The sequence below is a fragment of the Seriola lalandi genome, unplaced genomic scaffold (genome assembly GCF_002814215.2).
Source record: "Seriola lalandi dorsalis isolate HSWRI2012SDOR001 ecotype SW California unplaced genomic scaffold, Sedor1 jcf7180002054883, whole genome shotgun sequence".
NCBI classification, from domain to species: domain Eukaryota; kingdom Metazoa; phylum Chordata; class Actinopteri; order Carangiformes; family Carangidae; genus Seriola; species Seriola lalandi.
Window position 1 is genome coordinate 3,170,834 of NW_019525658.1, and position 14,386 is coordinate 3,185,219.

General features: G+C 40.0%; 1 protein-coding gene across 1 annotated transcript in view; it reads right to left on the reverse strand.

Moving 5' to 3' along the window:
• The window catches only part of nsmfb (NMDA receptor synaptonuclear signaling and neuronal migration factor b), a 43,115-nt gene that overhangs the window by 17,691 nt on the left and 11,038 nt on the right, over positions 1–14,386 (reverse strand). The window contains exons 5-9 of the mRNA XM_087171639.1: positions 13,670–13,675; positions 3,571–3,623; positions 2,097–2,186; positions 703–830; positions 505–588 (exon numbers count right to left, since the gene is read on the reverse strand). Coding sequence (XP_087027765.1) covers positions 505–588; positions 703–830; positions 2,097–2,186; positions 3,571–3,623; positions 13,670–13,675 — 361 coding nt within the window. The remainder of the gene's footprint in view (positions 1–504; positions 589–702; positions 831–2,096; positions 2,187–3,570; positions 3,624–13,669; positions 13,676–14,386) is intronic.

Here is a 14,386-nt window from a genome sequence, read left to right on the forward strand (position 1 = left end):
ATATAGTATTTTATATGCATTTTGTTTTAATTAAGTTGCATATATAAATCAAATACTATATATGTGTTAATATATGTGGTTGCAACATACCATATAAGAAGTCATCATGTAGATATTTCTAATACATGTACATACCCAAATTTTACTATATGTTATAAACGTATATCCTCATATATCCAGACGAAGTATGTCTGTGATAATAATATATCTCCTTATAGGTGACATACAGTATATGGCAACATCAATCTTGATATAAGGACATACATGTATATGTATATGTCATATATAACATGTCTATATGGGTAAGGTTGTAGCTCCTGAGGCCAGCGAGAAAATGTAAGAGTAGCAATGTTGTATCTTAGTTTTTCATCCATGTTAACAATTTTGCTTTGTGTTTATTTATGTGTTGTGTTTACTAATGAACGTCTGAATAAAGAAATGCAGCACAAAGTGCCATAAACTGAATACAATGGTGGTGTAAAGCTGCTGATAGCTGATACTCACATAAAGAATGGGGATGATGGAGGGGTCATCCCTGCGGATGATGTTGGGAACATATTCAGCCTTTGGGACCTTGGAGGAGATCAGCTGAGGAAAACAGGAAACAAAGACATCTCAGCGCAGGTAAGAAAAACTTGATGAATATATTTTGTACCAGCACTTGACTCAGGCAATTTGAAAGATGATTGCCAGGACCCTCACCATGATTTTTGGTGGGATGAAGTCCTCTCCTTCACAGGCTGCTCTCTCCAACTCCCTCTCCTCCTCCCACTCAGCATCCTCATCCAGCCCTTCATCTAGAGTCCCTGACGAGGTCTGAAGCTCACCACCTGGCTCAAACACACACACATACACACACACACAGGAACAAAAGGGCGAGATGAAAGGATAACACACAAATGCGATTAGAGAAGGTGCTCCATTTAAGAGTGCTGCACCTGTTATTTTATTTTTCCAGCACAGAGGGAGGAGCAGAGCAGTTAAAATCAGACCACACAATAACACCCTCCTGATGCGCTCAGCCAGATGCAGACAGCTACGACACAAAGCAACAGGCAGAGGGACAACAGGTTGAAAGATGTGGACGGCTGTGTGGATGGATGGCAACAGCCATGTACAAGTACAAAGAGGAGGAGTGCACACACACACACACACACACACACACACACACACACACTCACACAGACAGACACACAGGCAGAGTGGAGCTGTAGGCCACACACACTGTAAACAGATACACTTTAGTCACTCAGTGACTACAATGGGAGCGGATGTGTGCGTGTCAGTCTGTCTGTTACTGTATCCTTGTGTGTGTGCTTGTTTTGATGTGAGTGCACCCATATGTTGTGTGTGTGTGTGCATACTTGCATGCATGTGTCTGTACAGCACCTAGTTGTATAGTCTCCCAATTGTAAAAGACTATGTATGTTTCCATATGTATTTCTTTATGCCTCTGCAGGCATATTGTTTTCAGGTTGTCCGGCCCATTTCCGTAGACACATTTCTCAGTAACGCCATGATGCAACCTCTTCAAATTTGGCACAAACATTCACCTGGACTCAGTGATGAACTGATTTGATTTTGGTGGCTAAAGGTTCAAAGTTCAAAGGTAACGGCGACCTCACAAAACATGATTTTGGCCATGTGAACGCACTAGCTCGAGAACTCCTCAAAGGAATCCCATTAAATGTGGTACAAATGTTCAGTTGGATTCACGGATGAACTGATTAGATTTTGGTGGTCAAAGGTCAAAGGTCAAGGTCAGTATGACCTCACAAAACACTTTTTAGCCATTACTCAAGACTTCACACAGTAATTATGAGAAAATTTCACACAAATGGTTAATTTCTTATATGACTCTGGATAAACAGGGATGTAACCTGAAACTAGTCTGCGTACGTGACGGGGGACAGACAAACATTATGTAAGCAAAACTGCACTGCATCTATATTAATGTCTGCTTATGTGTTTAAGAGAAGAGTCTGCAGAGAAAACTGTGTGTGTGTTTGTGTGTGTGTGTGTGTGTGTGCACCGTGTAGAGTAATTGTCTGTGTCTTTGTTCATGTCTGTGAGTGATGGAGATTGTGTCCACTCACTGTCTCTGGAGTCATGCAGTGAGTCAGGCTTGACAGGGGTGGGGTCACTCCACGAGCGGCTGAAGCTCTTGGCTCGACGTTCGGCAAAGGCTGATGGAGTTAGGGGGGGAAAAGAGTCACTCACATGCACATGCATGCGCACACATACACACACACACTCTCCAAAGCATAAATGACCTCACAAGTCAAGTGTTCGGTCTTGCTGAGCCAGTGTTTGTGAAGAGGATAAACACAAAAGTGATTTTAATGTCCCTGTCACTGCACATAACTGACTTTACTGTTTTATGTTAACATATGGCTAAGTGGTATTTAAATTATTTTAATTGATTGATTGAAATTTTATTGTGTTAAAATGATATTTTCATCATTCTATTGTCTAATTTATTGATTCTAATCAAACTCTAGTGACAATTTAACAAAATGTATTAAAGGGCAACTCCTTCCTGCTTATTCAGATACATTTCTGGCTGAATACTCAGCTAAATCAAATTTAAAAAGTAACAAATTTGGCAGAAAATAATAAGTTTCCAAAGCTCAAGGTGATGTCTTCAGTCCACATAAGACAAAGATGAGCAGCAAAATCTTGTAGTTATGAATTTGGAATCTGCAAATATTTGGCATTTTTACTTGAAAAGTTAAAAGCTTAATTGATCACTAAAAATAACTTCTGACAGAACATTCAGAACAGCAAATTTGTTTATATTATTTTCATCATATGGTATGGTAGATATCAATATATCTCAATATATACAGAGACTGTCTGTTTGTAGAAAAGCTCCAGCCAGTGGTACAAATAGCTGTTTCATCTCAGTCTGGGTTAATATCACAATGGTTTCCAAAGACTATAACTGGTCAGGCTATCTGTAAATGTTTCCTGTCCTGTTCCTGCAAGATGGGGTTGAATTCAGAACTATTTGCATATTTTCTTGTCTAGGCTTCTAAACTCCCTCCTTCACCCAGTCATTTGAGTGTCAGGATATGATGAATTTTCATTTTGAATATAAAGGGACTGTCAGTCAAACTTGGAAAATGGTGTTACCAAAAAAAAAAAAACTTAACTCAAAATGAACTCAGAGGTGTCACAGATACAGCAAATACACTGATGCATGGAAGTGCTCAGTCGCTCAGTAATAAATAACAGCACACAACTTTCCTGGATATGATCCATATGATAAATTATTTTTATAAAACAAATGTGAGTGAGTGCACAGTCACAGTAACACACAACCACTAACATACTGTACACATACACCAGTCGAAACAAGGAGTTTGAGGAATACGGTTTCATGAACATACTGTAGCAAAATATTCCCATGCACATGCACAGTACTCCATGCATAAAGCATGAGGAAGTTCTGATACACCTCTAGTTCCGATGTTATGGTGATACACGCTTTAGAGCATGGATGCATGACAACGTAGTGACACCAGAACACATACAGTACATGCATAAAGAATAAACTGAAGGACTTACTCTGGGCCTTCATCCTGCGGCTGCCCACCATCCGAAGGTGTTTCCGGAAATTTCTTTCATTTTAGGGAAAGAGAAGGAGGAAGACAGAGATATCAGGACGTAGGGACGGAACCAGAGAATGAAAGAATGTCTCAAACCAACAGACACGAGTGAATACAAATCACGGACAGAGGACAAATCTGAATCCCAACCACAGATGTCAGGCAGTGCACTACATAATGAAAGGATTACTTCAACTGTTTTGGGAGTTTTGGCCACCGGTCAACATCTTCAACAAGTGACCAAATGTGATGCGAAGATGATGAGAAGACTGGTACCAAAATGACCTCTGAGGCTTCAGTGGAAGCTCTGCGCTGTGCACATCAAGCCCCCAGGAACGGAGCTTTGCTATGAAGCGATTTGGTTTTAGTGGCTGCACAGAGTATTGCAACTTCTATGTCAATTGTGTGATGCACACCGACCCAAAAAGCATGTTTCCCATGCACAAACATGGTGTTGACCCCTGTTTGCACTGAAAAGATGCTAAAGTAATTATTTGTGCTGCTGAATTTGTAGAACCTCTACAATAGCAAACTGGCCTCATATCAAGACCAGACAACAAAGATATTCACAGAACTTGCAAATGTAGCTGCAAATGCATATTTAATAGAAAAACACTGAGCCTGAAATGTGACAAACCACTGCTACCAACATTAGCATTATAGCTAAGGTTGGCTGTTTAGCACAGCGCCACTGGGATTTTCAGAATGGTTAAAACTTCGCCGCGCAGGACCCTTGTTTTTCTGCTGTAAAGTGAATTCGCCATCCGATGTGAAGGCTAATAACCAACTCTAATAAGCATGCTCTACGGGCCCAAGAACACAGAAGCATAAAGGAAGTGTGAAGAAGCCCATGAAGCTTTTTTTTTTTTTGCATAGTGCACCCAGTGACTATTGGAATGAATGGAGCGCCTCTGAATGCAGTATCCAGGTCAACTTAAAACAGCCCTGGTGCACATGCTAATGGTTGGCATACACTATGTTACAGATTAACTTGCAAGCCTCAGTTTGTACCTCTCATGTATCAACAAAAGCATCAATGATTCTGAAAAGGGAGTACTTGGTAATACTTTAACCATTTGAATAACACAAATATTTCAGCTGCTACATGATAACAGAGATATTCTTTAACATTCCCCAACAGCAGCAGCTGTATTACATTCAAACAAAGATGGTAGCCAAAACTTATGGATGTCCTTGTGTAATTGCGAACATTTATTATCATCTACTTGGATGTACTATATTATTACATTTTATATGTAATTGGAAGACGGTCAGATGCTCAGCTCTTTGACTTTAATATAATGGTAATACACAAGATGCACTGACCTGTACTGACTGGAGTTAGCATCTTCCCAGCTAACTAGTGAGGTGTTAGCTTGCCTGCCACAGTAGTAGCCCTGTGAGATAACTAATTGCTATAATTTTTTGAGTCATGCCTGATAATTGCTACACAGTGCATGCGAATGTCTTAGCATTCAAAGAGGACACAGTTATCTCTCTGACAGTAAAGTGGTTTTGGCATCAGTTGTTGTTTTAGACACCGGCCCAAACTCCCAAGAATCCAGTGTATTGCTTTAAATGATTTGAGTGTTTGAAGTTACTCAGAAATGTCATCTCAAACTTTTTCTATACTCCTTTAAGAGTCAAGTCAAAAGAAAATATCTAAAAAAGGAACAACTGTTTTTGGACTCATTTAAACAGGCTATTTGAGACAGAAATTGGATACATGATCATCATCAGTTTTGGAAATTTCAGAATTGAATTTGTATCTATAAGTTGACTCTCTTCCCTCTTCATCTTTCCTTTCTCTCCCTTCTCAGCTGGTGACTGGCATAACTTTTCCAGAGTTATGGCTCTGATTATAAAGTCCTAGATTTTATTTTTTTCATGAAAGCCAATGTATGATTCATGATTTGTACCAGCAGAGAAAAGCAGCAAAACAGAGAGAGAGAATCTGAAAAGGAAACAGAAAGAAAGAGAGGAAACAGAATACAGAAACAGCTGTAAGTGGCAGCAAGTGGAACAATGTACGGCCTAAAACACAGCTTTTTATTATTCATCAAAGCTTGTCTGACTGTGGGGGTTCAGTGTAGTGCAAGTAGGCCTCGCACTCTCTTAAATTTTTGTAAATCTTTAAGTGAGGCTATGAAACTAAAAGCTTCTTGCAGCAGAAAGTGCACACTGCCTCAGTTGGGGCATTGCAAAATTACCGGTGCTGAAAGGAAAATGGATTTTACACATGAAGATCAGTTTACTCACAACCGGGAGAACTAATCAGCCTGTGAGCTTTGTCGAGTCAGAGATGATGTCATCACGGGTGATCTCAGACTGAGCTTGAGACTTCACATTTATAAGAGTTTGAAAGACATGGGCTGTAGGGATTTACTACACAGGGAGGGTCTAACAAAGAGAAGCTATTGAGTTGCATTATGGGAAATGTAGATTTCAGTACTTTTTGAGAATGACTCTCTTTCTTTTTAATCTCTCTCTGTCTTGCTAGTTCCACAGTTTTATTGAGGTGCAATATATGATATTAATTATTTATTTATTATTTATTTATTTATTATAATTTATTAATTATTAATTCAATTCCACATGTTTCTGCAAAATGTGAAAAATTTTCCATCATGAAAGTTGAGTGCTGAAAGTTTGGTGAAGCAGTTTCTTTTGCTACAAGTCACCGATGTTACTAAATATAACACTTTTAGACACTTGTGTATTCAGCTGAATATTTCTCTAATGAAAATCAAATTTTTAACCTTGTAAACATCCATATGATGTTTTTATATAATACAAGACATATAGTATGTGATATAATCGGTCAACACCATGACTGAGTGTTACCACCTTGAACTGCAGTGAACCAAAACAGATTCCCATAGCCAGGGTTTCATACATCACAAACCTAATGAACCGATCCTGTCAACTTGTGGGGACGAGGGGCGGGGCTAAATAAACCTGAAACCTTGTCAGTACAGAGAGAGAGAGTTAGCATTAGCACAACCACTAACACTGTGTCAGTCACTGCCAGTTACAAGCTAACAAACAACACAAACAAATAAAAGATGCTAACTACGCTAACTGTTCTGATGCGTCTGCTAGTCTCTGGTTCTGGTCTCAACAGACTCCTCATCTGAGTCTGGGTCTGACTGAGTCTCTCTGATGTTTCCTCCTCTAACCATCTCGATATTCTGCAATTCCACAAGTCACTGAAACCTTGTCAGTACAGACAGCAAGAATTTGCATTAGCACAGCCGCTAACACCCTAACCCTGCCAGTTAAAAGCTAACAAACAACATGAACAAATAACAACGCTTACCGTTCTGACACATCTTTCTGGTCGCCGATTTTGGTCACAACACACTGGAGTGGAACTTAAAGCAGATACAGTGTGGTTGGCTCTTATACCAATCCTCAGGATCAACTCTGGACATGTCTAGGTGCATTGTTACTTATATGATACTGGACCAAGTATTTTGTTTCAGATTTGTGGAGCTGTAATTTTAATCACACATTTGTTGTGTCGGCAGGGCGATGAAGCTTTGTGGTGAACTAAACAATGGACTGATGTGAAACAAAGCCACGTGAAACTGCTGATACGGCTGGCCCACTACCCCACAGCTCATTATTTTTAATGAGCCCCACCTCTCTAGTAAGTCACTGCTCTCTTTTCCACTCCATAACGCTGAAGGACATCACCATCAAGTAAAAGCATCACATTTGTGCGTTAAAAATAAAAGAGAGCCAACATTCAAGCTAATATAATAGTGTCACCCTAACCAAACAGCAATGAGGTTCACAAAAGTGTGAAAGTAAATGCAAAGCTGACACCGGTCCACGTGCATGTTTTGTTCGTCTGAAGCTATTTTGTGTTCAGGGTGCAGTTTGAAGGCAAAAACATGTTGACGTGTCAGTGAAGATTGCAGGAGTCGAGGAGGAAGAGCCTAAAATAGAGGGATGACTCAGAGCAGAGGGGGATCCATCAGTCAACCGGCATTGTATTTTCATACTTAGTGACAACAGCTTTTGAAATCACTAACACCCGTGAACCAAGACGATCGAGTCAAATTCAGTGTGTTCGTGAGTATGTGTGTTCCTGCCATTCTGCAACTATCTCACCCGACTGTCTCTGTGCCGCTGTGACCTTTCCAAAGGCTTTGCAGAGGAAATACGTCTTGCTTATTCAAACATGCGTAAATAGATTTGTGCAGCTGAGATGTAACTTTTCTATTAAAAGCAGAGAGTTTGTCACTCAACTCCGTACATACACACACACACACACATACACAAAGAAACATAATTCTCCTGCGCTGTTTGAAGAACTGGCAAAACACACACACACACACACACACACACACAGGCTCACACAACAAATGGCATGTCTGATTTGTTGGTGGATGTGAGGTCTGTTGCCAACTATTGATTGATTCGTTCACTTTGAGAGCCAGCCACAGAGCAGTGAGCTACGGCCCTGTATTGATAGACCTTGCTTTTACTCGTCAGTGTTCAGTGAAGAACACTGATTAAACCTGCCACTCACAGCCTCAGGATTCACAGCACACACACACACACACACACACACACACACACACACACACACACACACACACACACCACAGGACATTGTTAAGAGGTTTGTGATGGCCTCCTATAACAGCAGTTGAAGACAGGAGTGAAAAGACTGTTTTGTTTTATGTGGAAAAGCAAAGTAAATGGTCACCAGCATGTAGATCGAGGCAAAGACAAATGCACAAATAGTGTGTGTAAGTGTGTGTGTGTGTGCGTTTGACTATGTGTCAAGAGTCAACGTTTCAAACTGCTGAATCATCAGAATAACAGCAGACAGAGGGTGTAGAGTGAGTCACTGTGTGTTTGAGGATAACAATAGAGATATTTGCCCCTAAGCATGAGATGATCTCATTAGCATTTAATGCTAAATAAATTAAAATAAATTAAGAGAATCGAAGAAGTGTTCCACATTACTTCCGTATTATTCTACAATTTAATACAAACTGACATTATCAACAAGCTTATTAACTGCGGCTGATCAATTAATCGAAATATTATCGAAATTGCTATGTTGCCAAGTGTAATATCCAAATCACAGGAGCTGCAAGTTTTTTGATGAAGGTAAAATGTGTCACAACAACAGACCATAAATGAAGCACTGTGGTGCTACAGAGACGCCCCGGCCTCATAGATCATATTCTCCAGATGTAAAGGAACGTGGTTGTTTGGAACAAAACCCAACAAAAATCACATCATCACTATTTCTTTTTTTTTTCTTCAGTGAAAATAAACTGCAAAGTGACCATTCCAACTGAAATCATGACTCACATCACAACAAACAATATCTATCAAACTGATCTCTATATGATTTTTTTGCATATCATTCAGTCCGATTATTAACCATGTCTGATGTTATTCACTTTTTTTTTTTTTTTCAACATTTAACTCCATAATTCACTAATGCATACACAGTCTTTTCACATACTACCAGCATCATTTTCTAACATGTTTAATGTGTTTAGAAAAAAATCTCTGAATTTCTTTTACACAGACTTTAAATATAAAGAGACTGACGGCGGGAACACACCGCCCAAGTTGCTTGAGTATGGCGGCTGCCGTCGCTGAGCTGCTGCGGAGAAGCACGTGTGTGTGTTCACACCGGCTGCGACTCTCAATCAACTCTATAGAGTTTGCAGGTTACTGGATTGTTGGTTTTCTTTCCATCATAAATTAATTTCTTATTTATTTTTGACAGAAAACATTAGTAAAATGTCACTGTCTCCACGTGCATCTGCTAAAATGGTTCAAAATATATTTATATTTCTTCATGTCTGTGACATATTCAGATTCAGCCAAGATATAGACTTCTATATCGGGAGATGTCAGTTTTATGCAATGTCATTATGACATCGACAGGTCTTTTTCTCTGTCTATTTCTGCTGTGAGACACATCTCCAACCATGACGTTCTGCAGCTGCCACGCACACGCCACGCATCCGGTGTGTTGCTGGCCTGGTGTCATGGGTGCGGCAGTATTTCTGAGTTTACTGTTAAATGAGGAGAAAATAACGAATTGCTGACAAGATGAAGACAATGACCTACACAAGAGCTAACATGGGCACTCATCTCCTCTGCTACCGTCAAGACTTGACAAAGGAAAAGGACACACTGGAAAAAAAAAGTAAAAAAAACTGCCACAGGACCAAAAAGCACTTCTGAAATCATTTTCAACAACTAGAAAGAAGAAACAGCCGCAGACAGCCATTTTCTGTAGATGAAAGCAGTGGCTTTAGAAAGTTGCTTACACTGCTGGAGGCAAAATACTAAGTTCACTCAAGACAACACTTCTAGTGTAGTCGTACTAAATCTCTACAGAGGAACAAGACTATATGTCATGGAAAGCTTGAGAGCAGCCAACTGCATTTTGCTGACAACAGCCTGGTGGACCTGCTGCACACATCAGAGTTATATCACAATAAGAGCTCACATCATGAGGGGGAACTGGGAGATGGATGGCAGTCTTGCAAACTCACCCATAGATATCACTGGCAGCTGTATCTGACAGTGGAATTTAGACTATATATTTCTCATTTAAGGTTTATATTTTATTATAGGGTTGTATTTATTTCATCTGTTTTGCTTTGAGACTTTTTAATGCATATATGGGTATATATATATATATATATAATTTAAACTAGTGCCAGCAAAAGGAAAAACAGGAATAAAGCACAACTATTCTGCAGTCATACGTTCTTGTCAGACCGGGCTTGAACCTCCCACATGTGTGTGTCACTATTAAATGAAAATATGTAAATATTAATACATTACTGTATATCTATCTGAGGGAGAAAGTAACTATATTGACTTACAGAATGGTTATGTGTATCAATCCATCTTTACCAGTAGTGTCTTTATATAATTCATGATAGAAATTTTTGATGATGATTAGAGTTAGACTGTTGGCCAAGATTTATTTATTCATAGTTTACTTATTAGTATTCTAAGTTTCCTGTGATTATGGTTTTATCTTAGACTAGTTTTATTGAGACTGGATCCCAAAGTGCTTGTAAGCAAATTAAAAAAGTCAGTGAATCGACATCGGAGCCGTCTGAGCCTCTTAGTTGGAGCTGACCAGTCGATTGCCAGCCGTTCACATTGCCCTTTACTGGAACTATCATGTCGTAGTAAACTGTATACTATATATAGACTGCACCCTGTTACATAGACCTGTTACATCACACTGTGAATTCTCAATTAAAAGCCATAATTCAAGTAATGGCAGCAGGAACACATAAAGGCGGGTTACTAATGAAGTCCAGGTAAAAAAAAACATTGAGTGGAATGATCTATACTGCAGTAAGTATAGTCAATACAACATAATGTATATTTCTGCAACCCTAATAAGAGAGTCACATGTAAGTGATGTTAAAGGACTGACAGTGAAACTCAATATTTCCTGCAGCTGTTTCAAAATAAAAGCCTGTCAGACACAGGAGGGAATATCAGTCACTGGAATGCTTTTAGTCTGAAAGATGTGTGCTGGAGGTTTTGTCTTTCATCGACAACAGCGTATCAGGAGTCGCACAAAAGCACTGCAAAGTAGAAGCCGGGTTCTAAAAACTCCACACATACAGACACGGTCCATTAAGAAAAAAAGAGATTTTTAAGATATGATATCAGACTCATCAAGAAGAGTATTTCTCTGCTGTGTAATAGGGGAACTGTGACAGGGACAGTTTTGCACCACACAGGACAGGACAGGACAGCCGGGACACGGTACCTCTCCATCATGGTGGCTGCCTCCTGCTCTCTTTTCCGCCTCTTTCTCTCAGCAATGCCGCGGAAAGCCCTGCCGGGACGTCAAAGCGTTAAGTGGTTTTGTGGGGACATAAAGGTTTGATGTTCTAGCTGCACCTGACCTAATACCAAAGAATTTTTGTCTGAACCCAAACTGACCCGAGGGGGGAGGGGAAATAACCTTTACAGAACTTATATGATGTAAGTCAGAAATCATTTATACTTTTAGTTTTGAGCTACAGTTTTTTTTAATAGGTACTAGGCCTTACTAAAAGTGATAAAGCCCTCTGGGTCTCGTCGGGTTCGGGCATAAATATAAACTTCCAGTCAGGGTGGGAGGGGCAACAGTACAGGGTTGAGGGTGAGGGGTTTTAAGTCCATAAGGGTTAGTGTGGGGTTTGGTTAGCTTTGCTAAGTGGTTAGCGTGGTTAGAGTTAACAGCACAGGAATGTTTTATCCACCATTGTGGATATTCTCACGTAGTACACACACACACACACACACACACACACACACACACACACTAGGACCACAATGCAAGCTAGAGGTCTACAAGACAAGCTTCGTAACCAAGAAACTGCCCATCCTGCGTAATCAATGTGAGTTAACTTTACTGCCAAGTTACCAGTATTAACCATTCAATTCCTAATCCTACGTCACCTCTGAGTCTTTGTGTTCATTTTATTTGGAGACAAATTTTAAAGCATTATGTTTTGTGCGACTGTCTCGACGTCCATTACTTCTCATTCTGCCAGTGTGTACGTTGGTGTGCGTGGGTGTGCCTTTCCCAAAGGGGACAGTAATGGCTCTGACAGGGTGTCAGACATAATGAGAATCATCCGTGACAGTGTATGTCTGAAAAGAAGTCTTGTCCTGTCCGTCACTTTCTCCCTGAAAAGATGAACATGTTGCCAGACTCTTCCTTTAGCCTGTCACACTTTCCACCATCTGCCATCAGCTCTGAAAGCTCAGAGCGCTTTTCCTCTTTGTTGCCACAATGCAATCCAGCAGATTTCCCAACCAAGCCAACCCTTCCTGTGAATTTAACTCCGGACCTATTTGGTAATTTACATCAAATTAAACATGGGAAAGAAAGAAAACAGCCGAGAGATTTCAGAGACTTTACGTTAACGTAGCTCACATCAGCGAGACAAACACAGCGACCGACCAAATCTGTCGTCTGTTACAACTTCATTAGACAATAAATAATAATATCATTTACATCACAACTCTTGAAAGTTGCACTTATTCAAATTCCACTTTTGGATTTAAAAACTTTCCCCCATCCCCTAGTGTATCCAAGTGGTATTAATGTTGGTGCCGCTTTCACAAAGACCGGATCGCTGTCCGTTTTCCTCAAAGCTAAAGCTCAGGATAAAAGCAGTTTAGTAAAAATATTTGCTTATATTAATAAGTAGGCAGGTTTGGTTACTTCCTTAACTAGTGCTATCTTCTACCTGTTTTGGTTGCGCAGTGGCAGACGCGCATCCTTTGTGTCGTCAAACCTTTACGAGAAACCATTACGTCGTGCAATCAACGTTTATTTCCTAATAATGAAATATGAAAATGAAAATAAGTCTATTGCCACTTTAAAATGATTCAAATTTGAGTCCTATTCGAATCCTGTCTGCTATATTTATGTGAGTAGACTCCTCTCTATTATAAAGCTAAAAGCAGCTTTAATGCTACATATATGAATACAAGTTGTTACTTATCCCATTCATCAGCTTCACCCGTGTCTATCTTTAGATGGAACAACAATGAAAGTGGTTTTGCTTGAAGCGATGCTTTGCTTTGGTCAATATGCTTTGAATGATGGTTGCGTAAGCTAATGGCTTTAGGCACACATTAAGTGTGTAATAAGCCATCTGTGTTGCATTGTGCTGGTGTGTAATATGAAAGAACACTTTAATTAAGCTACTGTCATTATTCAGACACAAGGTACCTCAATACTGCAGCACTTTAACTTGATGAGCTATTTCTGCAACTCGTGAATACAGAATGTTCCTGTAAATTCAGTATCGCTGATTATCATTTCATTCCCACAATATGTTCCCTGCACGTCACAATCTGTAACTTCAAACACCCAGTCCGGCAGACACTGAGGTTGAGGGGGTGAAGGACACAGCGGACTGAATAGCACAAAGCCACATGAGGAAAAAGGGTTGAAGACATGTTACCTAACTGACAGAGTGAGAAAAAGGGAAGAGCAACAAGGAAGAACAGTGGGGGCGGTTCAAAGAGTTACTCACGATATTCTACAGTCGTGGTTTGGAAAGCCGCCACATAGAGAGGAGAGGAAGAAGAGAAGACCAGATGAAAAAGAAGAAGTTAGCAACGGGGCCAGTCAGATACTCCACATACACTTCAGAGACTGCTTTATGTTCCAGTTCTCGACTTCAGGGAAGCAGAAAAAAACTCACCTCGAGTGGGAAAAGTCCTGATCATAAACTCAACATGTTATTGAACAAGGACAGAAATCGAACTAGGACATGCACATTAAAATCAATGGTGGAAAAAGAGGAGAGGAACATACAGTATATGTCGAGGACTGTCCATAGGAAAAGAGTTTCTAAAGCAAATGTGTAATCAGTCAAACATTAACAAATCCTGTCAGATCATATTCGATTTACAAGACAGTGACCAACAATTGTAATCGAAGGCCCGTGTCAGGATCATATATCAGTCTGACCCAAAAAAAGGAACAGGGACAGATGGAAACAGATGGAGAAAGGGAGGAGAGACGCTGACATATGGAGAGAGAAGAGAGAGCGTGGGAGAGACGAGGGGAACGATCATGGTGGGTGAGCTTTGACTGTTCCAGGGTCATAATTACAAGATCTGGGTGATAGGTGATAATTATCGAGTCACAAAGAGTGGAGGGCACTTATGTGTGTGTGTGTCTGTGTGTGTGTGTTTTTAGTTATTTTAGTGAACTGTCTAGATCGATGCACATCCTCTTTCTTAAT